The sequence below is a fragment of the Desmodus rotundus genome, chromosome 1 (assembly GCF_022682495.2).
Source record: "Desmodus rotundus isolate HL8 chromosome 1, HLdesRot8A.1, whole genome shotgun sequence".
Taxonomy (NCBI): Eukaryota; Metazoa; Chordata; class Mammalia; order Chiroptera; family Phyllostomidae; genus Desmodus; species Desmodus rotundus.
This window is the reverse complement of record NC_071387.1, coordinates 146,228,252-146,255,938: the sequence shown is the minus strand read 5'-3', so window position 1 is coordinate 146,255,938 and position 27,687 is coordinate 146,228,252. Positions and strand designations below refer to the sequence as shown.

At 37.8% G+C, this 27,687-nt stretch overlaps 1 protein-coding gene and 1 pseudogene across 1 annotated transcript in view; one reads left to right on the top strand and one right to left on the bottom strand.

The window, feature by feature from the left end:
- DCP2 (decapping mRNA 2) overlaps positions 1-18,544 on the bottom strand; it is a 50,639-nt gene extending 32,095 nt beyond the window's left edge. The window contains exons 1-2 of the mRNA XM_024563257.4: positions 18,259-18,544; positions 4,451-4,602 (exon numbers count right to left, since the gene is read on the bottom strand). Of these exons, the coding sequence (XP_024419025.1) occupies positions 4,451-4,602; positions 18,259-18,311 (205 nt within the window). The 5' untranslated portion in view covers positions 18,312-18,544. The remainder of the gene's footprint in view (positions 1-4,450; positions 4,603-18,258) is intronic.
- Positions 16,161-16,390, top strand: LOC112307163 (cytochrome c oxidase subunit 7C, mitochondrial pseudogene; annotated as a pseudogene).
- Positions 18,545-27,687: the final 9,143 nt, after the last annotated feature.

The following is a 27,687-nucleotide window of genomic DNA, read 5'->3' as shown; positions in this document are numbered from 1 at the left end:
ACTGGTACTTATAGCATGTCAAAACACTCTCAAAGAAGCCAGTATTATATTCATATTGTGATTGGTTATTTGGTTTGAACAAAAATGTCACAATAAATTCATGTTATGCAATAAATTTTATGACTTCTATAGTTTTGTATTTAAAAATCTGTATTGGTTTTACTGTTGCAGTAACAACTAAAGAGGCCCCCAAAGAGCCCAAATAAGTCACTCATCTATGACAACCTTGTAATTAAAAGGCATTAGATTAATCTCAATATAATTATTCCATGCCTTCATTTGGGAATGGAAAAAAGGGATAAAGTTTGGACACAACCATTAACCATTTCATGAAGCCCTATATGGTTCTACATGGGCTTGCTGAGATTCTGAAAGTTATTTTTCCAATAGAAGTCTGGCTCTATAATGTTCACTAAAATCCCTTATGTTTTAAAGTCATCACAGATAGTATAAATGTTAAATAAATGAATTTTTTTCCATTAAAAATTTAACCATAGAGAAAAACATAGAAAAATATCCCAGGAATAGAGATAATGTCCAATTGTTCAGAGACCAGGTACTTATCCAGTTTTTTTTCTTTCTCTTCCTTCTCCCTACAAATTCCTAATAATTTCAAGGCCCATCAGTGTCTCCACAAAAACAGTATTATCTTATTTTTATATGCATTAAACAACTTCTTTAAAAAAGAAAGGTTTAGCAAGAGAAAGTATGTCAACTGATTTAACTTTGGAAACTACACTTTATTTATCCTTGTTTTTCTACCCCAGAACCACACAAAATGAGTGAGTTGAATGCACCAACCAACTACAGTTCACAATACACTTGAAATTAACATTGAAAAGAACCTGTTACATACTTGGCTCAAGTCCACACAACTAGCAAGTAACAGAACCCAATCCAAAATGATATCACTTTCCCCACTGACAACTCTTCAGTCCTCCTCCATACTTAATAGTAAATAAAAGCAACTGAATTCAAACATGGGAGTGGAAATTTTTTAAATGCCATTTTTACTTAATGAGATAATATATTTAATTTGAAAACTCCATAACATACCATACTCCAAACTCCATATGGAATAATTAATTATCATTCCTAATTTTTACTAAAATTCTTACTTGACTACTGTCTGATTTTCTTAACTCCCAAACCAAATTATTTCGAGTCTTAAATCTGGAGTAGTGGGCCTTACACAGTAATTCTAAGAGAAAGAAAGGAGGTTACATGGATTAGAAAAAGAATGTAAGAATTTAAAGCATGTCCACTTGTATTATATACATTTTTCTCTTTTTAACAATTCAGTGATTTTTTAAATATTTTTTTAACTTTTTTTTTTTTTTTTGCAAAAACAGGAAAAATCTGCTTTAGGTATAAGCAATCATCTTACTATTACCATAGATGATATTAATTTTCCAATGGACAACTTATCTCAGTTTCTTATATTCCTTGTCCTTCACATCCATTCCATTTCCAGGACCAATTTCCACAGCAACATTCTGAACCTTGCCATCACTAGAACTATTCTGGCAGTTTGATTAAAATAAAACATCTTGACCATAATTTTTTACAGCATTCTTTTAATTACTCACACTATATGGCTATTCTACAACAACCTTTGCCTGTTTTCCTTTCTCTTTATTAGCACCCTCCAACTTTTATTTTTCTTCCCTAAACAGCATGGTCCATCACTGGTCCATCACTTTAATCAATCTCCTGGTAATAACCAAAAATCCTTTGCCCCACTGTTCTCTAAATATAGCTCCCTGGCAAAACCACAACCCAGGAACAAATCCAGGATACCTAATCTATATCCACATTGCTCAGTGCTTACTGAAGAAAAATCCTAAAACCGTGAATAATTTACATAAAAGAAAATATAGAGATAGGAAAGCACCACAATTTGCCCAAGGCTGCATGACGAGTAGTAATGCTAACCTAAGGTATCTGCCTCCAGAATTCATGCTAATCATTTTTATTCTATAGTCTCTCTACTTCAATATCCCACACGTACCACAAACCAACTTGTCCATAACTGAGCCCATCATTTCCCCCACAAAATTTCCCTTCCTTTATTTTTCTACAAATGGAACAGCACACCCAACCACTCAACTGCTCAAACCAAAAACCTGAGTACCATCCTTGATTCTTTCTCCCATTTCTCCTCGGATATCCAAGTTAACACTAATTTTACCTCCTAAATATCATTCAAATTTGACTTCTTTTATTCTCTTCTACCACAGGTTTCCACTTCTAATTTATAAAGTAGTGAAATAGCATTTGCCTTCCTCCAATTCATTCTCACTGTTCCAGAGCTGTCTCTCAAAACACCCGTGGAAAGGGGGGGAAAAAAAAAAAATATGGCAAAACATCAACAATGGGTGAGTATGTGAGAAGGGTATGGCCCTGACCAGTGTGGCTCAGTTGGTTGGGCATGGTCCTGCAACACAGAGGTCAATGGTTCCATTCCCAGTCAGGGCACATGCCTGGGCTGCATGTTTAGTCCCCAGTCAGGTCGTTTCTCACATCAGTGTTTCTCTATCCCTCTCTTTCCCTCCCTTTTCCTCTAAAAAAAATAAATAAATAAAATCTCTTTTAAAAAGTAGTAGTAGTGCAGTGTAATGTTATTTTAACTTCTAAGTTGAAGGTTTTTTCCAAAAAATTTTTTAAAAATTAAAAAAAATTTCCTATAGTCTTTTACTTTAGAACTTTAAAAATTTCCTATAGTCTATTACCCTTATGAATAAAGAGCCTTACATGCTTTGCTTTAGCCCTCACACTCTGGCACCATCTCTTGTCCCACACCATTTACTCTAAAATCCAATGACATTAACTTTTTTCACCTTTTCACATGATTTTTATCCCACAAACCACTTCCCCTCTGAAGAAAACTTTTAGCTAGCTCCAAGTCTGGGTTGAGTATTCCTCTCCTCTGTTCCTACTGAGCCCTTTACTACCCTGTCCTAACTTAACCATGCTGCACCGTAATCAATTCCTTTCCTGTCTCCCTCTCATCTTCTTGAAGACAGGTACTGAATCTACCTTGTTCACTGCACAATGCCTTGAAGAGTAAGCACTGTTATTTGCCTGTTTTGATGTTTCTATAACTTCTGCAAAGTTTTCTGTAATTTCTCCAGAGAACCTATCACCCAGCAATAGCACTTCTATTTCACTTTGATTCTTCATGTACTTCCTCATTCTTAATCAGTAAAACAGCTTTATCATTCCTTCCATTGAAATGCCTCCTCAGTCTTTTCCTTGTAGTCCCTCTACTATGGTTTCAGGACCTTATTGCTCCATAGCTCAAGCAATGTTAACAGTCCACCCTATGGTTAAACCTATCCTGCCGAATAAGTCTTTCCGAATACCATTTTCAAGTAATCTCAGTAATATTCTTTAGCTCTGCTCAAAAACTTTCTATGGTTAACAGTTATCTATAACAAACTGTGTTCATCCATTTTCTGCAGAGCCCTACACGGTTCCTTATTTCATGGGGCTTATTCTAGGTCACCTATGTCTACTCCAACTCTAGTGTGGTACAGTGAACTTGTGGGGTACAATTCCATTTGAACACATGACTTACAGTTAAAAACAATGACCTACAGAATAAAAAAAAAATCAAACCACTTTGACTCAAGATTTAAGAACCCCAAATCCCTCTACATACTTCCCATTCATATCTTCTATTATGTCCCCAAAAGAACCTTCTGCTCAATACAAATTAATTTAAGGTATTCTTTACTTCGTTCCAACTCTCCGATTTTACTCAATCCATTTTTGTTACCTGGAACATATTCCCCAGTCCTATTTTAAAAATCCTAAATTCCCTTAAAAATATGAATTTATTTAAAATCTTTCCATCTCTTTTCAAAATTCTAAACATATTTAATATCAGAATCATTAGCAATTCACCAAATCTTTGCCTTGTGACATAGCTTCCTTTAAAACCTTAAATATTCATGTAAATATTTTATAACTAATAAATTATAAGCTTTTCTATCTTATAGGTAATGGGGGGAAAGCTTCTTTAAAGGCAAGGACTTCTTTGTTATTTGCCAGAATACCAAAAACACCACTTTGAACACAGCTAAGTATTCAATAATTATTTAAGAATTTCTATCCCATAAAAGTAGTAATCTCATTAAGATCATCTAGTTAAATCAAACAGCAGGAAGGAAATTAAAAATTCTAGAAATAGGTTAGCTATCTCTGGAAGAAAAAAAAAAAGAAAATCAAATTTAATTCTAGTCATTAGTGTACATTTCAAGGGTCCTCTATATAAAAACAAGAATACTATTGAATTGTGTCTACTATTTGTATTTGACAATTTTTAGAAATCAAGTATGTTTTATCAAATAGATAATAAATCTCAGGGACAAACAAAAGGAAATTTGTGCTAAAATATTTTACTAACAAGAATGAAAAACAACCATTACAGTAATAAAAAGGATATCAGCTTTAGCAAAGTCTCTTATCCCACACTGAGGTAATCCTGGTGTGTTCTGCATGTAGAAATCCAAGTAAAACCAATGGGCAAGTTCAATCTGAAAACACACTCGGATAGCATTGTCTCTTTCCTCGCTGGGAATATGCAAAATAAATCGGCTGTCCAAAACAAAAACAAATACAAATTATTTACAAACCATAACAATTTATTTTACCTACTTAATTGCTTCATCCCTGACCCAACCCCAGAGAAAAGGGACCAAGAGCACAATGCTGATCACAAAAGGGAAATTAAAATTTGGGGAAATTACTACAGAGAAGATGAGTCTGGGAAAAGAAACAAAAAATAAAAGAATCTCAAATTTTTTTTTAAGAGGCCATTTACCCTCTGTCCACAAATACAGAAATAAACTTAAGCGCTCACTAACAATGAACTGAAAGGTGAATAAGACAACTTTCACTATTATTTCCCCCACGTCTGGTAACATATTCTAAAATATATGCAAATATATTCATGAAATCAAACAGGAAAGCTGACAGCTGCTGAATCTTCACATTTAAAGTATTTTTTTTAAATATTGAAGAAATCAATAGTTTCTCATTCATAAACTATAAACTTCCCAAAGAGCCTTATCTGCAGGATCTGAGTTCAAACTAACTTTTGTATATACTCACTTTCAAAAATCCTAAATTATCTTTTCCAAGTACATTCGGGGAAGAGGACAGATTTATTTTATAGAGTATATTATATGTATATATTTGATTAAGATAATGAACCTTGGTCCTGACCTGAATGGCTCAGTTGGTTGAGCACTGTCCCGCAAAGCAAAAGGTTGCTGGTTCAATTCCCAGTCAGGGCACATACCTGGGTTGCAGACCAGCCCCAAGTGTGCGAGAGGCAACAGATCGCTGTTCCTCTCACACATTAATGTTTCTCTCCATCTCTTTCTCCCTCCCTATCCCTCTCTCTAAAAATAAATAAATAAAATCTTTTTTTTAAAAAAAGATAATGAACCCGTTTGTGCACCAAACAACTCAGAATTTATAAATCTAAGTGATTGTGATTTATAGCATTCATTAAGCAACCACAAATTGCTTCTTCCACTGCACAGTATTTTTCTTTTTTATTCTAGAGGGGAAGGGAGAGAACCATCACCAGGAAGGAGAAACATCAACTAGTTGCCCTCCATATGCGCCCTGCCTGGGGACCAAACCCTCAACCAAGACTTGTGCCCTGACTGGGAATCGAACCAGCGACCTTTCAGTTTGACGGACAATGTCCAACGAATTGAGAAAGGCCAGCCAGGGCCCACTGCACAGTATTTTTGATATTCCTTTATTCTAGTGAACTTAGAAAACAGATTGAACTATATAAAAGAAATCCATTGGTTTTTTAGAGTCATTTTTTAAAATTAAAACCAGTAGTACTCCCCCCCACAAAAAAACATTATCGCCCGGTTAGATTACTTACATTATTCACTACTGGTGATGCTTAAATGTTCTTGGCCGGTTCCAAGTTTCAAATCAAATTTCAAAAAATACTTTTAAATTATAAAAATAATGTAACATTCTGATAAGGAAAGTAGTAAGTAAATGATAGGATAAGTATGTATAATAATCTATATTTCGGTATGAAAAAACTATGTGGAAATGGTTCTTCAATTGCACACACACTAAGAACAAAATGTGTAATGTGCAATCCTGATGGCATTATCTAAGTATAAAATCTGAACTCTTCTACAGTTGAGATCTGGTCACTGAGCTCCTGCACAACCTTTTGTATCACTCTAAGATTATACACTCTCTCTGACTCCCACTCCATTACTGCAATTATCTCATTTTTACCCTTGTCCACAAACCCCTCCAAATTAGCACACTAGGATAATGTACAACACCATTGCATGTTTTTGTTCCCATAGTCTAGCAAATTATCTGACATATATTGATGGTGATATACCAATAGTTATAATTTATCTCTTAAATGTTTACATAGGTTCCTATTTCTTATAATATGGAGCAAGCACATTCCACTTTGTCCCTCTCAGAAAATGCAGCTAAAAAAACCTGGACAAAACGCATGGAGCAGCTATTTGAGAACTGTGAAAAGTAAATATTAACAGGAAGATTAGAGAAAAGTGCCAATATTCAAAGTGAATTTACCATTTTCCCCCCTCTAGTATCTCTTGGCTGGATTAGAGGTTGGAGGACACCAGCAGAGAACTCCAGAAGCCCTCTAGTTCTGCCTCAAGGACTAAGAAAGGAGTCTAAAAGGGTGTCCTAACGCTTGCAGACAGTAGGGGAAATTTCCCCCTTTTTTCCTCCATTCTCTCAGGTTCCAGCCCCCAAAGCAATGTAACTATGATCACAAAGGTGACAGCAAAAGGGGCTGTAACAGGGACCCTCAGAGTCTAAAACTGAGGGACAGGAATCTTCATCTCAGATGGCAAGAGCTGCATGGCCCCAAGAGAGTAAACCTCCACTGCTTTTCTTCTTTTATCCTCCAGTCACTGGGTCCCAGACATGGGGAGAGACACATTAAGTATGTGGCACAGTGTCTTTTTGGACATAGGAATGAATAGGGAAGACCCAAGGAATTGGTAAGTACCAAGGAAATAGCAGAGGAGAAAAAATTAAAGAAAATGGACCCTTGAGATTGTTTATGAACTCGACTTTAACCCCAAGCTGCATAAGACAAGATAGACCACTGCCCAAGTCTCAGGCCGGCCACGAGGTGGTGCACACATGTATATGAAAAACAGCATTGCAAAAACTAGCTTTGTTTTATCTGATTTAAATTACTTACCTCGATGTTAAAAACAAAAACAACCTGTGTGCTATTTCTTATTTTTCAGTTTATTGTTTCATTTTCTATTTCTATAATGGAAGATGAGGAAGTAACTATTTCCACTCACATTCTACACACACTTCTCCTCTCTCCATCCTCCCAATAAAATTTTATGATAGTTTTGTTAGTTTGTCAACTTCAGCACAATTGACATTCTGAAGAAGATATTTTTATGTTGAAACGAGCTGTCCTCTGTACTACAGGATGTTCAGTGGCATCCCTAGCCTCTATCTATTAGCTATCAATAGCACTCCCACCAAGCTGTGACAACCAAAAACAACTCCAGATATTAAGGAAAGCAAAACCACTCCCAGTTGATAACCACAGTGTTATCAACTTCACATTACTATGACTGTAAATGCAATCCACAACTAAGCCATGTGGTAAGCTATGACTATTTTTCCTTTACTGCACAATCCTTTGTTCTCCCCACAATTAATAAAGGTCTTGTGATTGCCTTTGCATTGTTTTCTTTGTATTTGTCACTAATTCAGCCTTCCACTAGTTTGCTAAATTTTTTTCTCAAAATGTAAATTCAGATGGATCAGTTTCATTTTGAAGACCATCCTTGTGCCTTCTGATCTGTACCAATCTCACATGGTTGTCATTCACACCTAATACACATCTATTATCTTACATTGTCCTTTCACTAGCATCGTGTGGTTCCCACACCTCTATCCTATATTAAATATCATGTTTCTTATAACCTGTTGAGATATTGTACATCTGATAACATCTCTACTTTATGCTCACACTTGATAATTTGGCTGGGTAAAAAATACTAGGTTGAAGATCCCTTTCCTTGAAAAAGAGCAGTGCTCCCTTCCACTGAGAACATGCTTCTTTCCAAGGAACTGCAGTTGTGTGGATGCAGGTAGACTTTTAACACAGGGATAAGTTCTTCCAGCACTGTTACCTGCACGTTCTGAGACAGTCAGGCGCATTGGTCCTTTCAGCAGTGCCTTAGGCACTTAACCTTTCATGGCTCAGGCACCCGAATACAAAAAAAAAAATGGCCCAAATGAAAGAACAGATCAAAGCTCCAGAAAAAATACAACTAACCGATGAAGAGATAGCCAACCTATCAGATGCACAGTTCAAAACACTGGTAATCAGGATGCTCACAGAATTAGTTGAATTTGGTCACAAATTAGATGAAAAAATGAAAGCTATGCTGAGTGAAATGAAGGAAAATGTACAGGGAACCAACAGTGACGGGAAGGAAACTGGGACTCAAATCAATGGTGTGGACCAGAAGGAAAAAAGAAACATTCAACCAGAAAAGAATGAAGAGACAAGAATTCAAAAAAAAAAAAAAAATGAGGAGAGGCTTAGGAACCTCCAGGACATCTTTAAACGTTCCAACATCCTAATCATAGGGATACCAGAAGAACAGGAAAAGCAACAAATCGAAAACTTATTTGAACAAATAATGAAGGAGAACTTCCCCAATCTGGCAAAGGAAATAGACTTCCAGGAAGTCCAGGAAGCTCAGAGACTACCGAAGAAGTCGGGACCCAAGGAGGAACACATCAAGGCACATCATAATTACATTACCCAAGATTAAAGATAAGGAGAGATCTTAAAAGCCACAAGAGAAAAGGAAACAGTTACCTACAAAGGAGTTCCCATAGGACTGTCAGCTGCTTTCTCAAAAGAGACCTTGCAGGCAAGAAGGGGCTGGAAAGAAGTATTCCAAGTCATGAAAGGCAAGGACCTACACCCAAGATTGCTCTATCCAGCAAAGCTTTCATTTAGAATGAAAGGGCAGATAAAGTGTTTCCCAGATAAAGTCAAGTTAAAGGAGTTCATCATCACCAAGCCTTTATTATATGAAATGTTGAAGGGATTTATCTAAGAAAAAAGATAAAAAATATGAACAGTAAAAATGACAGCAAACTCACAGTTATTAACAACCACACCTAAAAGAAAAGCAAAAGCAAACGAAGCAAACAACTAGAACAGGAAAGAGTCACAGAAATGGAGATCACATGGAGGGTTATCAGCAGGGGAGTGGGAAGGGGAGAGAGGCGGGAAAGGTACAGAGAGTAAGTAGCATAAATGGTAGGTAGAAAATAGACAGGGGGAGGTTAAAAATAGTATAGGAAATGTAGAAGTCAAAGAACTTATCTCTATGACCCAGGGTCATGAACTAAAGGGGGGAATGTGGGTGGGAGGGGGTGTGCAGGGCAGAGGAGTATACAGGGGGGAAAATGGGACAACTAATAGCATAATCAATAAAATATATTATTAAAAAAATCACTTTCCTTCAGAATTCTGAAGACAGTGCTCTCTCCTGCCAGCCTCCAATTCTGATGTTAAAAAGACTGAAGCCACTGCAATTCCTAATCCTTTGTATGACGTGATTTTTCAGTCTAGATCAGGGGTGTCCAACCCGTGGCCCAGAATGGCTATAAATGCAGGGCAACACAATATGGTAAATTTACTTAAAACATTACTTAGTTTTATTACGAAATTGTATACTAAGTTTTATTACTTAGATATGTACATTTTCTGTATTAGTGATCACAAACTTGGGACCTGCTTGACGATTTTAAAAGATTATCGAAAGGGCCGCTACATAATTAGAGTTATTATGTGAGGACCTTTTTGCTTATCTGTGGTAGCTGATACCACAAAAACTATGCAGGGGACTTTTTCTGTTCATCAGTTTTCATTAGTGTTTGTGTATTTAATGTGTGGCCTAGAGACACCAAAAGGTTGGACACTCCTGGTCTAGAGTTCTTGGTTCTTCCCTCTGTCCCCAGTGTTCTGAAATTTCTGTTTCTATTTTTACCCACTGCACCAGCCATTCAATGGACTTTACCTATTTGGAAACTCCTTCGGTGATGAAGGACCTCATGAACTGACCCTCTTATGATTCTTTACCTTTCTCTGATTTCAAGCTGCACCCCTCCTGGCTTTCTGGGAAATGCTCTATCTTATAAAGCCATCTATTGAAGTTTGTGTTCCTGCTTCTCATATCTTCTCATATTTTTAACTTCCAAATGCTTTTTGCCTAAATTATGCTTTTATAAGCATAATTGTTTAAATTATGCTTTTATAGCTTATTTTGTTATTTCATGGTTGTAAAAAATCTCTTAAGGAGATCAGTGGTTTTTTTAAGTTCTCTTCTACCAGCATAGTTTGAGACTCTTCCTAGTAGCTTTTTTTTTTCCTGTTTTAAGCTTTACCTTTCATGTTAAGAGGCCTACATCGATGTTTATAGTTAAGTGCGACAGACCACACAAAGCTATTTAGAAGGGTTGTCAAACTATGAGGCACCATTTAAGGTGATCAGGCTTAGCCATTTCATTGAGGAACCTCCAATGGCAGTCACTATCTAGTTCTTTCCTCATAGGGCTAGTCAGATGCCTGGAGAAGAACCTTCTAATATGCTACCTGAAGAGTAAACTCCAGGAGGTCATATTCTGGAAGCTGAGCTGGGGCAAGGGGCCAAGGGTTTTCAGTATGTATACAGGATATATAAATTCACTTCTGCCATTTTTCACTGTTCTCTTATTCTGGAGTATACTGACACTACTACAATAGTCCCTCATTCTGGTCTATCATGTCTCCTAAGTCACATACCACTTTCCTTCTGCTTTACAGTTTCCAAATGTTGTTGCTCATCTCTTCACCCATTCTGCCTTGCCTTGTGGACTTACGCATTTAAAAAACAAAACAAAAACCTTTACTCTTTTAGTCTGGGTTCAGTCTACTATCTTTAACTAGAAATTCCCACTTCAATAAACTTCTAGAAGATCCTAAACACAACCTAAAATGTAGTAAGAACAAGACAAAGACAAATTCAATCCCAACCCAGAAAAGCGCCAAGTGAAGAAAGGTAAACTGGAGTATGAGAGTAAGAAATAGGCCTAAAGGTAAGGGAGTGGGAGTGGAGGGGTGGACAGCAAGGTCTATTTACATAACAAAAGAATGGGGGAAGGGAGGAAATAAACCAGAGGCTCTTTCCTAACTTTAACAGACAGGTTTGGGTACTGGCACCTCAAAGCAAAACTCCACACAATGGTTCTGCAGAGTCCTCCAGTATAAAAGGCAGCTTTCTATCTTCTCACATAATAGGAGAAGCCAATATCCATAAGCCCCTCTACAACTTAAGGCATACCTGGTTGCCTTAAGTATGAAAAGGCAACCAAGAATCACTCAACATTTTAGGAAAACCTGGAGTGTGACAAAGAAAAAAATTAAATAAATTTAAAAACTGGCCCTGAAGAAAAGATAGTGCTGAGGATATCTCCTAGAACCTTAGTACTCACAGTGTGGACCCTGGACCAGGTGGCAGCACAAATGTGAGAAGAGAAACACATTTTAGTTATAAAAATACTGAGAAGGTTTACTTCCTAATGACCCCCTCAAAGGAAATTATTTTAGAATGTGTACCAGCAAAACAAAAATGAAAACCAAGATAGCATAAACACGAGATTCAAGAGAGAACAGAGACAACCTGGGAGAGCTGTGATAAGTAATTCTAATACACAAGTTGTTTGGCAAGTCCAGACTGGACTAGGAGAGTAGAGATCTTCACGAGGGTACTTTCAAGGAAAAAAGCATTCTGTAGAATAGATGGTATGATTGAGGGTGTGGCTGAGGATACAATAAAGGAGCAGACTGGGGAAGGGACAAAGACAGTTAAAAATTGGATATTTACATGATTGTCTAACCACTATGCTGGACATCTAACACTAGTACAGAATAATAATGAATATAAACTGTAATTGAAAACTAAAATAAAATAAAATAAAAATTTTTAAAAACTTTGGATGTACTGGAGAAGAGGGGTAGATATACAAGAGAATCATGGTCCAAATGTGAAACAAAACACCAAAATTATAACAGAAAGACAATGCAAAAAAGAAAAGACTTCAAAAATACCTAGAAGAAATCAAGGAATAATCTTTCTCAAAAAAAAAAAAAAAAAAAAAAAAAAAAAAAAAAAAAGCCTAAACAGCAATTCATTTGGACAATCCCTTTTAAAATCCTTACCAAGGTAACATGACTGACTGAAAAGATACAAAACAAAACAAGGTATCCTGATGGAAAAGAAACAAAATCATAGCCATTGTATACTTGCCTCTACTGTGAAAAATATGTACATAGTTATACTGTATAACAAATGGTATTTATTAACTAACTGTTGAGCTTTTGTAATCAACAAATAGCAAAAAGTAAAACAAACATATACTGTTACAAAATGAAATGGCAATTTCTTAAATTTTTATTTTAGGTTCACCTGGATAGAAGCTAAAGGAAAGGGTAAGAAAGACATGGAAGAAAAGATAGGGTAGAAATTGCCTCACCTTATCAATTAGAGACTCAACAGATACTGTCTGTAAGTTCATAGATCAAATTTTAAGTATATAAGGTCACAAAGGTAACCAATGAAACAACTTAAAAATGATACAAATATGTTGGGAGTAGGCCAAGGTCAACAGTATATGTGGTAAACTAAATCCTCACCTAGTATCTACCAAACTAAATTAAATCCTCAATCTAAAGTTGATAAAACAAGAATTTGGTGCAAGTATATTTTAAAATATTGAAGTATTCACCACAATTCAACACAAACAGGTAACACACTGGAGAACGTAACTGGGAAAGGAGTAGGTCAGGAAACTAATGCTTTTCATTTATAAATTCTCCTGTACTGTTCGATTTTTTAAAAAAAATCTTACACATTAGTACATCTTAATAGTTAAAAGCTGACTATAAGAAATTGTAAAAGAAAAAGGGAATTTTGATACATGAAAATCACTCAACGCTTACATTCTGTGTATGTTTAACTGTTTTTAAAGATTTAAAAGTATGTGTGTGTGTATATATATATGTATGGGTACACAGTAATAAATAAAATGCTTTCCACAATACTTAGTTATGGGAAAATTTCTCCATATCACAAAATATCTTTTCGGTGTTCCCAAAATAGAAATATTAGATCAAGGACTGCAATTACTACAAAAATGTTTCAGTAGAATTGACCACTAAAATGGCAAGTTGAAGATGAACACAAATTATTTAATTAACTTATGCAATCACCAAAATTATAGCAACATTTGTTGCCAGAAAATACCTTTCTCCTTTTAACAATAACATCACCTTTTAATTCTTAAGGGCAAAAAAAAAAAACGAAAGAAAGAAAAGAAAAAATATTTTCCAATTCTTTAATTTGCTAATTTAAATAGTGTTGAAACACTCCATTTGACTTTTAATGTCAAAAATCATAGTGTACCAGCCCTGGCTGGCATGGCTCAGTGGATTGAGCACCAGCCTGTACACCAATGGGTCGCTGATTCGATTCTGGTCAGGGCACATGCCTTGGTTGTAGGCCAGGTACCCAGTGGGGGGCACTTGACAGGCAACCACACATTGATGTTTCTCTCCCTCTCTTTCTCCCTCCCTTCCCCTCTACAGAAATAAAGTAAAATCTTAAAAAAAAAAAAAATTCAGGGTGTACCAAAGACAAAAAATATCACCATAAAAACAGTGCCAATTCCCTCTTTTATAAACACATGCATGTTTTATTATAAAGCAATTTTTGCTCACTGGAACATTTTTAGACAAGAGCCTTCCCTTCCTCTCCTCTAATTCTAATCCACCCGGAGTAACCAGTGTTTATCAGTCTGGTGTATACAGTTGACTCTTGAAAAACATGGGTTTGAACTGCACAGGTCCACTAATACGCGGATTTTTTTTCAATCCACATATAAATACTGCAAATATATTTCCCCTTCCTTATGATTTTCTTAACATTTTCTTTTCTCCAGCTTACTTTATTGTAAGATTATTGTATATAATTTATATAACTTGCAAAATATGTGTTAACTGTTTATGTCATCAGTAGTGCTTCCAATACAACAGTGGCTATTTGTAGTTAAGTTTTGAGGAATCAAGTTATATGCAGGAGGGGGAGTTTTACGAGGATTTTTGACTACACAGGGGGTTCGTTCTTTCATTTCTCTTGTGCATCCACGCACACAAAATATTTAAAAATCTCTTTCAAAAACAGGTATAAAATGACTAAGTATTACATCACACTCAGTAGATTATATACAACTTTTCAAGACACATATTTTCCCTCAGTTTACTGTTCGCTAAGTTTCTTAGGAATTTCTAATGGCTACACAGTATCTCAGTAAATAAAATGTTGCGTATGGAACCATCTGAAAAATAACACTCAGATGTCTTAGATTATAAGCAGTCTAATGGTAACAAAGTTACATCTTGAAAATATAAGTCTCTTGCTCTGATTTTTCACACTAAAATCAATCTTAAGTTTTCATTTTCTTCAAAACTTATTACTATATGGTCAATAACTGAAGTAAGGAAGATGAGCAGGGATATATATATTTTATCAAAAATCACATTTTAAAAAACCCTCTTAAGCCCTGGCTGGTGTAGCTCAGTGGATTGAGTGCGGGCCTGCGAACCAAAGGGTTGCTGGTTCAATTCCCAGTCAGGGCACATGCTTGGGTTGTGGGCCAGGTCCCCAGTAGGGGGCACGCTACAGGCAACCACATTGATGTTTCTCACCCTCTTTCTCCCTCCCTTTCCTTCTCTAAAAATAAATAAAATATTTTTTAAAAATAAAGTAAAATTAAAAACCCTCTTAAAATACTAATAAGAAGAAATGGGAAAAATATAAACGGAGTGAAAACAAGAGGCAAGACCAAACTCATAAATCAAGAGGCACTTAAAAGAGCAAGAAGTGCAGAAAAATTAACCTTTTTCAACCTGAGCTTCGTTTTCATAGACATTAAATTCCAAGTGTAAAAAACTTTCTGAAAAAGCTCACAATCAAAAGCCTAAATTGTTAACATTAAAAATCTTTCATCAACAGATATTATAAATACTAACTCAAAAACAGCACTGTTTTCAAAACTTGAAGTTTTAAAAACTGTTTTACCTAGTTCTCATTTTATTGCTATTTTTTAAATCCTCACCCAAGGATTTCTTTTTAAAAGATTTTATTTATTTATTTTTTAGAGAGGGGAAGGGAGAGAGAAACAGAAGGAGAGAAACGTGTGTGGTTGCCTCTCGCTTCCCCCAACTGGGAACCTGGCCCGTAACCCAGGCATGTGCCCTGAACTGGGAATCCAACAGGCAACCTTTGGTCCACAGGCCCACACTCAATCCACTGGGCCATACCAGCCAGGGTTGAGGAATTTTTTTTTTTTTTTTAAGAGAGACAGAAAAACATCAATGTGAGAAAGAAACATCTATCAGCTGCCTCCTGTACACACTCCAACTGGGGATTGAACCTGCAACCTTTTGTTGTATGGGATGATGTTCCAACCAACTGAGCCACATGGCCAGGGCTGGTAGCCCTAATTTTAGAACACATCGTCCTTATTTAAACAGACAATAAATAATTGCAAAAAAGAAAATTCTTAAAGGAAAAATATGTTACTCTATTCCAAAAGATTTGTATAAATAGCTTTTAAAACACTCACTGGAAAACCAAATAAGAATCTTAACACTCAAGAGATGTTTAACATAGTGTTTACAAACAATTATTTTGTGAGTAAACAATTCCACATATAAAATCACCTTCATAATGGTTGCTATTTCTTTAAATGATGTAGTCTTTCATAATATACAAAATAAATGCAATACTAGTAGGAAGATAAGTTTAGATGCCTATAAAAAAGTATACTGCCCATCTTTTTCTAAATAAAGCTGTATGGCTATTAATCTATACATAATTATTGCTCACCTTTCCAAATACTCTTGTTTATCTTTTTCCTAACTATAAAATACACATCCTTAAAAAAAAATTTGAAAACATGAATAAAAAATAAAAAATCAGGGACAAGGCCGCGAAAAAAGGTCTTAGTGTGATAGTGCCATTTTTTCCACTTTTGGTTTATGCTTGTTTCGCAGGGTTTCCAACAGCAAAATGTTGGGACAGAGCATTCAGAGATTCACAACCTCTGTGGTCTGTAGGAGCCACTGAGGAAGGTCCAGGGAAGAATTTGCCATTTTCGGTGGCAAACAAGCGGTGGTTACTAGCTATGATGACTTTATACTTTGGATCTGGATTTGCTGCACCTTTCTTTAAGATACCAACTGCTTAAAAAATAAGGATGTTTAATAATCCATGAAACAGATATGAAGAGAAGCATTTTAAGAGGTGTAGTCTCTTTGAAAAATGGATCAAACTGTTGAACTTGACACACTAGATGTGTTTGTAAATACACTTAAGACATGAATCCTTAATGCCTCTTCTCTGAAATACAAAATGTGATAATTGGGGGAAAATAAATAAATAAAAAATCATAATCCCACTTTTAGCACATGTTCCACTAATCATTTATCCATACAGACCAACAGATATCAAAACTTTTTTTCTTACAAAACTTGGGATCACAGAAAATAAGTACCTTTTAAGTGGTTCATCCAAATCTACTACATTCCAAAAATTATAATCATACCATCATCAAAGAAATAGTGACATTAATTCTTAGTAGTTGCCAAATTATTCTATTTACATATAGCTTTCTTTTGCAGGGCTTAAAATATTAGGCTTGATTTTCCATTACATACACCTGGCGTAAAAGGACAAGCACGAGCATTGTAAAGGCCTATTTCAAATCTTGATTTTCTGAAATAGGAGGAATGTGATCTTGTGTAAATTACAACCTCTCCAAGTCTGTCAGATGAAAATGGAAATAACTGCACCTACCAAATAGGGCTGTTTTGAGGATTATATGATATATGTAAGGGAAGGACTCAGTGCCTAGCGCCCACGAGTAATCCCATAAATATTAATTCTTTCCCATTAAAAAAAAAAGCGTCAATGTGACACAACTATTAAAAGTCAGGCTTTCAGACATAAATACAGTAACGATCACTGAAAAAGTGTTATTTTATCAGAGTTTTAACTCACTTGTAATTTAAATTATTCCACAACCCACTTACACCTGACGACAACAAGTCAGGGTAGCGATGCACCAAAATTTTTCTTCGGGGATGGGGAGATATATTTTTTAAGTTCATTTTATACGTTTGGCTGTCTGATATCATAGCTGTCGTAGTGGACGAGAGGAAGACTGAAGAAAATTTATCTTGTGAAAGTACACCCAGTGTTGAAACCCTGAGGTTAAGAACTTGCTCTAGTTAGGACGTGGCCGGTGTGGCCCGGCCGCCCGGCGTCCCGCCCCAAAGCAAAGGTCGGGCGGGTCCCCCGTGGCGCGCGCCCGGGTGGCGGTTCCGGCCCAGCGGGGGCGCGGACCGGACAACACGAGAGATGTTTCTCTCCCTTCCTCTGTCTCCCCCCACCCCTCTACCAAAAAGATTGATTTTAACGTGAGAAATAAAATAAATTAGTACACAAATTTTTTTAAAAATAAAAAGATAACTAAGAAAAGGAAACCAGCTCTAGACTTTGCTTCCCCCTTCCGATAAGTTTCGGGATGAACACGAGAGTAATTCTTTATAGCAATTTACAGAAAAATGCCACGGGGAAAAGGGTAGGTTTGAAAGCTGCTCCCCGCGGAGTTCCGGGGACGTGGATTCTAAGATTGAGGTCTTTCGACAGACCTGGGGGCCGAGACGCAAGGAAGAGGGGGAAGGCAGTCTGTAAAAGTCTGCGAGGCCGAACATGCAACGGGGGGGAGGGGCAGCCAGAAAACGCTAACGACCCAGGCTTCGGAGCGGCGGCTTCGCTCGAGGGAAAGCAAAAATAACTGGGAATGAAGGAAAAGGGAATTCCGGGACTCCGCGAAGACGCATGGATTGGGTAGTGAGAAACTTGGGAGGCTGTGGCGGAAAAAGAGGGGTGTCCGAGAGAAGGATCCCCCAGGGAAAGGGAGCGGCGGCGGGACCGGAAAGCGAGGACAAGGATGTGGGCGGAGGGAGGAGGAGGAGAGGCCTCTGCGGTCCTCAAATCTGAGGAAATACGAGCGAAGGGACGAAACAGGGCCGGGACAGCGCGCGGTGCGCCGCGGTACCTGCAGAGATCGTCCAGGACGCTGCCGGGAATCTCCACCCGTTTGGTCTCCATGATGAGGACCCACAGCAGGAGCAGTGCATCCCGGCTCCGCGCGCCGGGGACCAAGAGTACGGCACGGAGACTCCGGCTGGCCGGAGAGCGGGCTGCAGCGGCGGCTGCGCTAACGAGCAGCAGAGGGGGAAGGGGTGAGACCTGCTCACTTCCGTCCTACACCCTCAGCCCTGGACCGCCGAGCCTGGGCCGAGGTATGGGGCGGAGCCCCGGCAGTTACGCCCCTGTTCTACTTGAACGGCCCAATGGGAAGCTGAGGAGTCGGGAGCCTGGGCGCGTAAGCCAATGAAACGTTTGCTTATTGGTCCGTCGTCCCCAGTCGTCTTCAAGCTACTCAATTGCTGCTTAGAAAACCAACTTCCCGCCGCCTTTGACTGTGCCTTGAAATGGATTAGCGCGTGCGCACCATGCAGGCGTTGCACTACCAGGAAGTCTAGAGGGCTTGGGTCTTTCCTCCAGACCCCGAGACTAACAGCGGTGTTTAGGCATAGTCTGCTTGTCTTCTTCGTTATTGAGCAAGCTTCTAATTTGCGAGGCAGACCCTACGGGTGCATTCAGCTCTGCTCGAGTGTACATTCACGATTTCTGTCATCAAAATATCCTGCACACACTCACCGCTGCCCCCACCACCTCTAGGCCAAGGGCTGTGCGTCCTTTCACTACAGACTCCTGAAGGCAATAGTTATTTTTGTGGTAGCTCAACTCTGTCCCTCTTCAGGCACCAAGCTCCCGAGGTGAAGACAAGAACTTTATCCCAGTGTCTGACACATAGTGAAGCCGAACCCAGGAATCGGCATTCTACCTCCGTACACTCAACACTACCTCAATTTGCTAGGCCTCATTCATTCCTCATCTTGCTTAATGGAACCCAATCCATTGGAGACACTACTTCCTCCTTTTACATCAGACCCACGGGTTCTCACAAGTGCTAGGCCACTAGTTCAGTTAATTGTACCATTTAATCTCCAAACGTTTCTCTTAATTTCTGTCCAAAGGCCCACATTTACATCAGGTCTGCATTATTTCTCCTCACTAGCAACAGCTGCCTAACCAAGCACCTCTACCTCCATTCTTGTCATGTACAACTGCCCAAGTTTTATTTTCTTTTGTTCGGTTATGAACAGGTTACTGTCTTTTCAGCTTCTAATGTGTGATCAAGCCCAAACTGTTACCATCTATTTTAGAGCCCAGTTACCATTTATTTTACTCACCTGCTTTACATCTCTGTTTTTTATCTGAAATTCATCTCCTAGCCACCTATAGAGTTTTTACTTCTCTAGAGTTCTCTTTGTTCTTCAGATCTCTTTGTTGTAGTGTCATAGCCTTGCTTCATAGATTTCTTATCCCGATTAGGATATTAATACATCTTAAAAGTTTTCTTCGTCCTGAAGTCTCACATTCCTCTCAGCTGCTTTCTGCTATTAATTCGATCTCCACTTACCATATGAGAGGTTTTCTGGTGCTCCTCAACTACAGGCATACCTTGTTTTCTTTTATTGCATTTTGCTTTATTGCACTTCACAGATGTTGCAGTTTTTACAAATTGAAGACAAGACCATCCCCACCAGCAAAGAGATGATGGTTCACTTTATCACAATATTCACTTTATTGCAGTGGTCTGTAACAGAACCCACACTATCTCTGAAATAATCTGTATTCATACTTAAGAGTAGGAAACTAAAAACTGGAGTTAAGTGCTATAAAAGATGATTGGAAGCTCCCAGCATGTAGGTGGGACTAGTTTCCTGGGAGCTTCACTATAGGATGATATGGCTGAGCTGTTGGCTGGGAACACATGGTGTCAGTATCTGTAGGTCATTCTTTCCAGCTGGTTAAATTCCCTAAAGAGAATATCCTTCCAGTTGTAAACTTAAGAAATGTCCAAATCTGTAGAGAATTTCTGTGAGTTTATTTGAGCCAAACTGGGGACATAACCGGGGAGCAAGATCTCAAACACTCCCAAGAAAGGTAGCTTTGCAGCTTATTTTATACATCAGACACAAAGGAGAAGACATAAGGAAGATGCATAAAATCCACCGGTGGTAGATTGAGGAGGTAGGAGAAAGCGCAGCAGGGAAATCTCTAGGATTGGATGAAAGGCAAAATAGAGAAACATACATTTGCGTTGATGGGTACAGGATAGTTAACAATTAAACTTTACAGCACAGAGATGGTATGTGGGAAACAAGAAAACAATGAGGGGTTCTGTGGTCTTGTGCCCTGGTATCCTCGGTTGTGTCTTTAAGGGGTAGGAAAAGAAAATTACTCTTCAGATTTTAAAGGTATGTTATCCTAGATGCATAAAACCAATGGATAAAGCTCACTTAAGGTAAAGATTGGTGTTTGCTAAAGAAGTTATAGGCCTGGGACATGATTACCCACTATAACCTTCCTAATTAGCAATTTATGATTGGACCACCCTGTGTGGTTACTTTTGGTCACTGAACTTGTCAGACCTGCCAGGTGGCCCTCTGAGTTTATCGGGTTTTACATACCCCTTTTTGTTCACACAAACCAACATGGAAGTATTCTGGGAGTCAAGTAGGGGAGCACAAGCTAGAGAATCCATTTGCTTTATTCAGTCCCCCTTGGCACAGTACAAGTTTATTTTGGGTTTCCTAAGAAGCAGGCCCTGGGACAAGAATCCGAGTACAAGTAGTTTACCTGGGAGATAATCCTGGGAAGGTTGGTAGCAAAGCAGGGAAGCAAGTCAAGGAAAAGAAGAAAGCCAATGAAAGGATTATTATCAAGAATGTTAGCACTGTGAGTAACTGGAGCTCATCCTGCTAGAGAACTTTGGAGGAGACTATAAAATACACCTTAGAATCATATCACTCAAAGGGTTAGGAAGATGGGAGTATTTATATACTAACTTTCATCTGCCATTGATTGAGGGCTAGTCCTGGGGCCTGCACCCCAGTCTACCACATGGGCAGCGAGACAGGCTCTGGGGGGTCAGAAAAAGCCCTCAGGCAAAGAAATGCCGATACAAGCACTTGGAAGTCCAGACAGCACAGTGTAATGCATTGAAAAGGGTGAAGGTAAGCCGCTCAGGTAGTTCTATTTTGCTGGGTAAGCATTCTATCTGTCCTAACTGAACTTCTTTTCTCTGTCTGGGGGGCACCTTAGTGGCTATGTTTCTTAGTTGTCCACTTGAAAAGTTCAAGTCTGGTTTTTAGAGTAGTCTAGATGATGGCAGTGAAACAATAGTGGAAAGCAAAGTGGTGTTTACCCCCAAGGGGCTAACGGTACACACACAAGCAGATCACCACCAGACCCCTGCTGAAGGACCTGGAGGAAGTCTTTCTGCTTCCTATCTCTTTGTAGTCTCCCAGCCCACGGGCAGCTATGCAACTCCTTTTTTGGCTCTTAGGGGCCAGGAAGTTCCCAGACTCTCCCAATGCTAAACCAATGTCCCCAACAAAGAGTCCCCAACAGAGATGTCTAGAGGCAAGCATCTTCCCAGTAACTTTCCTGCCCTCACCCCTGCCTCCCGACACACACATTTCTAGGAGCTGGGCTAGTGCACAGTGGAGCAGCCCTTATAGCAGTCCTCTGAGAAATGATTCCATAAAACCCAAGGCTTCATTCAAATCCAACAGCCCAGCTGCCTCCAGCTTGAGAAAGGCACATCAACTGGAGTTTAGAGGGAAAGGGAGATGCTAGGGTTCTTAAATTATAATATTGATATGAGTTTTAAATAATTGGGTCAATCGAAACCTTTGACAAGAAAAAAATTCTGAGATGTTCTAAATTAAAATGACAGCAGCCAGAGAGTGAGAGAAAAGACACAGAAAAGTTAGTCTGTTAATAGCTATGGACCAACTCTGACAAAAGACTGTTCATATTCCTGTACATCTGTTGGAATTTCGGATTAATTTCAGGTGGCTATTTCCCTGATTATCCAAAAGAGAGAAGAGCCAGGCACCAGAGAACTCCAGGAGCCTCCACTTCTTCACACATGAACTTGCCAATCTGCCGCCCACAGCCAGTCCACGGGAGCTGACACTTCTCCTTTGTGGACTCTCTGCTCCTATCCCAGAACTAGCCCCACTTCACCTTCTCCCACCCTCCTTGTCTATAGCTAATGAAAATCATTTCAGAATAGTTTGCATCTTTCTCCCCTGCATTTGATGTATAAAAACGCTTGCAAAACTCTGGGAAACGATGTGTTGTCTTCCCCACCTAGCCTTGCTACTGGTGGTTTAGACACCATGGCCCAAGACTGGGTTTTTTGTTTGCTTGCTTGTTTGTTTTTTGCTAACAATGGCCTAATAAACACTTTCTTTTAGCCCTGGCCAGCCTGGCTTAGTTGGTTGGGTGTCATCCTGCAAAGTAAAAGGTAGCCCTTCCCTTTCCCCAACTTCCCCTCTGTCTAAATACACAAATAAAATCTTAAAAAAAAAAACAAACCCAAAAACACTTTCTTTGAAAAAAGACTTTCAGCTGTGGAAGTTAAAATTTTGTGTTTAACACCTTTAAAGTTCTAAAATATGCTATCTGATTTAGGCTATAACCACATGGGACAAGCAGATCAATTAATGAGGCTTATTAAGATTCAAAGATTAAATCATTGTGTGTAATGGAACTTGGACTAGACTTCAGTTCTTCCAAACTCACAGCAGGAATTCTGCTTTAGGGAGAATGACACAATAATAATTATTAATGTCTATACAGCATATCACAGTATACGATTCTTTTCAAATACAATAATTCTCACAATTGTTAAAGGAAAAAAACCCTGGGCCTAAAACGGCATCACTGGTTCTAAAAGCCCACAATACCAAACCTAGATTTAATAGCTGATCTAATTTCAGTTTCCACTTTTCCCAGAAATGTAATTTTAAGCAACCAGTCTGGAATTTTCTAAAATTCTAAAGGCTATCATTTCTATCAATACTTGATACTTCTCTCTGTGTAGTAATAAAACATTGTTTCATCTGCTATATATTCAAAATAAAAAATAAATTACTAAACAGTAAAATCATTTTATAAAATAAAAAATTTATTCAGATTGCAATTTTAGGAGTGGGAAATAGCTTTCGGGAGAAAAATACTGATACTGAATGAACTGACAGAATAGGAAACGTTCCCCAACTGTGGATACTTAATACTTGAAGAAAAGAAAAATGTCTATGTGCTTACTTTATTAATAGCAAAGGCAGTAATGATATCAGATTCTTTATGAATAACTCTTGCTTTACCTCCAGGATGTCCCAAATCTGCTTCTAACTAAATAGAGAAAAATATATATAAAAATACAGTGATTTTAGTAATATATGCCAATCTGTCATTTAACACTTGCATAAATTATTTTCAGAAACTCTTTAGATATTTCAAATCCAAAAGTCCTATTTTTACATGCTCATTATCCCTAAGATAAAATTTATTTGACAAGGGGAAGTTAAATTTTTTCACATATAATAAGATAGTTGATAGGTATAACATACAACTTCGTTAGTTACTTATGTCCCAAGCTGTAATGAATTAACTTTAAAGGATCAAGACAGCTTAACTATTAAAGTAAGATTCGTTTACCACCTTGATTAGTATTATAATCTTTTGATAATATTTTGTAAATATTAAAAGACTTTAGGCTTTGTGGACCATGTGTCATTGCTGCATATTCTTTTTTAAAACAAACTTTATAACAATATAAAGACCATTCTTAGGTCACAGCCTGTACAAGAACCAGTTGGATATGGCCTGCTGGTTATAGTTTACTGACTCCTGGTGTAAAATAACTTTTAATTTATAGAAGAAAAAACAGAAACCCTGAAAGGCACAGTAGTTTGCCAAAGTGAGTAATCATTTTAGTAGCTGAGTAAACCATAATTCAATGTACTGTAGATGTGAGAAATATGTTTGACCTTATACTTATACCAAGTGTATTCAACACCTTTGAACACAGAAGAAAGTGCTGTATAAAACCAACATTTACTAAAATACAATCTTTACATAAATATTTATACCTCTGGGTGAAAAGAGGAAATTAGTAAGAGTTAGGAATGTTGCTTAATGTAGGATAATTTTATTTTATCCTCCCTAACTTTCAATCTTTAAAATGAATTACTCTAAAATGTTTCACAACTTACTATGAAGTACAGAAGTTATTAATTTGAAATTAGGTACAACAAACTTACTTCCTGCAAAATTTAGATAAAATATCACCAATGCTCATCCATTGATCGACCACAGTACTGAATAGGGTTAGCTGTATTCTTAAAAATGGCAACTGAGAGGACCATGTAATTGCAAAGTTAAAAGAGAACTATAAATAACCAAACCAAAAGAGCCCTATGCAAACAACTTATAGTCATTGGAAGTAAAGATGTCAAATATATTCTAATCTAAAATGCAATTTGATTACAAACATAAAGGAATTGCAGTGTTTGCTAAATATTTTTATTTGAGGGTAAACTTCTTTTCTAAGGAAAGTCTTAGTTCTGCTAAGAGGCCCATCAACCAATAAGAATGTTAAGAATAAGATTCTTTTTAAAAATTTTTTATTTGTTTATTTTTAGAGAGAGGGGAAGGAAGGGAGAAAAAGAGGGAGAAAAACATCCATGTGAGAGAGAAACATCGATCAGTTGCCTCTCACAGGTGCCTTGACTGAGACCGAACCCGCTACATAAAGAATAAGATTCTTTGATTATACGACAAAATTCCAACTTAGCCACCTCTCTGCCTGCTATCTAAAGCCCACGAAGTGTTCACTACTGGGTTTTGAAGAAATTAAAAATAGAGAATATTGTATTTCCATGAAATAGAGGGATATGCTATTTGCTAATAATGGGTGGGAGGGGTGGACACGACAGTCTCACCTGCAGAGCTTCTTTAAACTTTACACTTATCGGAGTGAAAGATCTTGCGGGCGTGAAATTCAAAAAAGCTGCTTCATAGTGGGAGTCCTTGCCTGTCCTCTCATTATCTAGATTTACTAAAACATAAGAGCCTGGGCCCAAGAACGCCTGCATGAGAGTCAACTGGTGGGGGGGAGGGTAGGAATGTTGTTTAGCATCTCAAGAGCTTATGCATATTTAATTTCAAGAACGATCATAAGTGTCAGGAGATGAGATTGGAGAAGTAGTCAGGATTTGGTTTGGACAGGGTCTTAGAATCCATAATAAAGAGTTCAGATTTTATTTTAAGGCTAGAAAGCCATTGGAGGGTTTTAATAGTTCTAGGTGTCCTGAGGCAAAACGTAAGGCACGTGTGAACAGTTCCCAGGAAACCACTTAAGAGGCTGGAAGAGCAACTGAAGTAAGCAATGGTGGATTCGATTTGGGCAGCAGGAATGGTGGTATGACAAGTGGTTGGAATTAGGGTGAATTTCGTTAAGTGGACTGAGGTTGCAATACAAATAAAAGAGATGAAGCAAGGACAACTCCTTGTTTTCAGACCTGGTAACTGGGTGACTGAAGGTACCATTTACTGAGACAAAAGTGAAGGAAAGAGTGGGTTTGGGCTGGGATTAGGGGAAGACAGAAAATTCTGTTTTGACAACTGACTGTGGGGGGTGGAGGAGGGCAAAGGGGGGAAAACTGGACAAGTGTAATAGAATAACAATAAAAAATTATTTAAAAAGAAGAAAGAAAAAATAAATTAAAAGGAAATGCATCATTAAAAAAAGACTTATCAGACTATGGATGATATTAAAGTCATGAGATAACTAAAGAGAAGGTAAAGATAGGGACGAGAGAAGGTTAAAAAAGTAAGTCCTGCGGTGCCCAACATTTCAAGGTTGGGAAAAAAATAGGCCAATTCAGCAGCAGGAAATAGCTTTAGGAAAGAGAAATACCGACACTGATAAACTGACAGAACAGGAAACATTCTCCAACTCTGAACACATAATTTAAAATGACGTTATAGAAACCAAGGGAAGCAAGACTTCAAAAATTGGTGGCTGGGGTCAACAGAATCAAAGGATACTGAAAAGTTGATTTAGAAAAAGACAAAGAATTGACTGCGAAATTTAGCACACTGAAAGTCAACGGTGACTTAGACAAAGACAATCTCAATGAAGTAAGCTGGAGCTAATACCTAACTAGATTAGAGAGACCTGAAATCTGGTGACTAGGGAGGGAAGTCTAGTGAGGAAGATTCACAGAGACATTCAACTGAGTCAATAATGTTTTATTTCTTAAGTTGGGTGGTTCCTACATGGTGTTTGCAACACTACTCTTTAAAATAGACAACTCTATAAATTAACTTTATTACCTAGGGGATTTGGAAATGGGATAATATATAGATTCAAAGATAGATTTTTTTTTTTGGTTTTCATTTGAAAATAAGACAATAAAATATATTTGCTTATGCCAAGGAGAATAACCTAAGAGAGAGGTAAAAATTTATTATTGAAGGTGGGGGGGGCGTAAATATTGAAGCAAAGTCCTTGGGTAGGAAAGGATAGATTGAATCAGTGAACAAGGAGAAGATGCAGCCTTGGATAAAAGAGCGACAGTTCATCCTAAGATAGAGCAGAAGTTAGAGCTGGTAGTGGAAAAATTAGGCTAAATCTCTGCTGATTGCACTTATTTTGACAGCAAAACAAGGTCATCTGTGGGAAGCAAAGAAATATTGGACATTTGAGGAAAGAAAAAAAAAGTGGGGAGAATGAAACAACAAATTTACTGCAGAGTAATTCATTATGACTACAGAGTAGTTGAATTTTGAATTTGTGGCTATAAACTTTAAGTAAGGAAGGCCCCCCTAGTTTGTGCTTTTTCTTTATACATGTTCACCTATTAGGGCTCAGACACAGAGTAAACAGAGTTTGCTTTAAACAAGGTTTGGAGATTTGCAAGCCAATTAGAGTATAGGGCAGGGGTGTCCAACCTTTTGGTGTCTGTGGGCCACACTGGAAGAAGATGAATTGTCTTGGGCCACACATGAAATACATTGTGACACATAATCACAAAAAAATCTCATAATGTGTTAAGTAAATTTATGATTTTGTGTTGGGCCAAATTCATAGCCATCCTGAGCTGCCTGTGGCCGTGGGCCGCAGGTTGGACACCAGAGGGAATAAGGCCAAAGGGTTGAGTATGTTTTCAAGGGATTGATCATAATGATGGATCATGTAATCTAAGCTGGAAAACGGAGGAACACGATATGTTCAGCTAAAAATAGATATAGAACTTGCCTGTGCTACAAACATAATTTAATTTGCTGAAGTCCATACAACATAAAATCTCTCTCCATCTCCTCTCTCTTACTTGTCAGCATTCATTTATCCTCTGGTAACGTGAAGCTTTTTTCCTTCAGGAGTAACTCCACCCTCATACTCATCCGTGCACTGGGTGGGTTTAATTCCTCACTCCCAACCCCTTCACCCCCAACTCTCAGAGCATTTGTCACAGTGATAATGTACTGA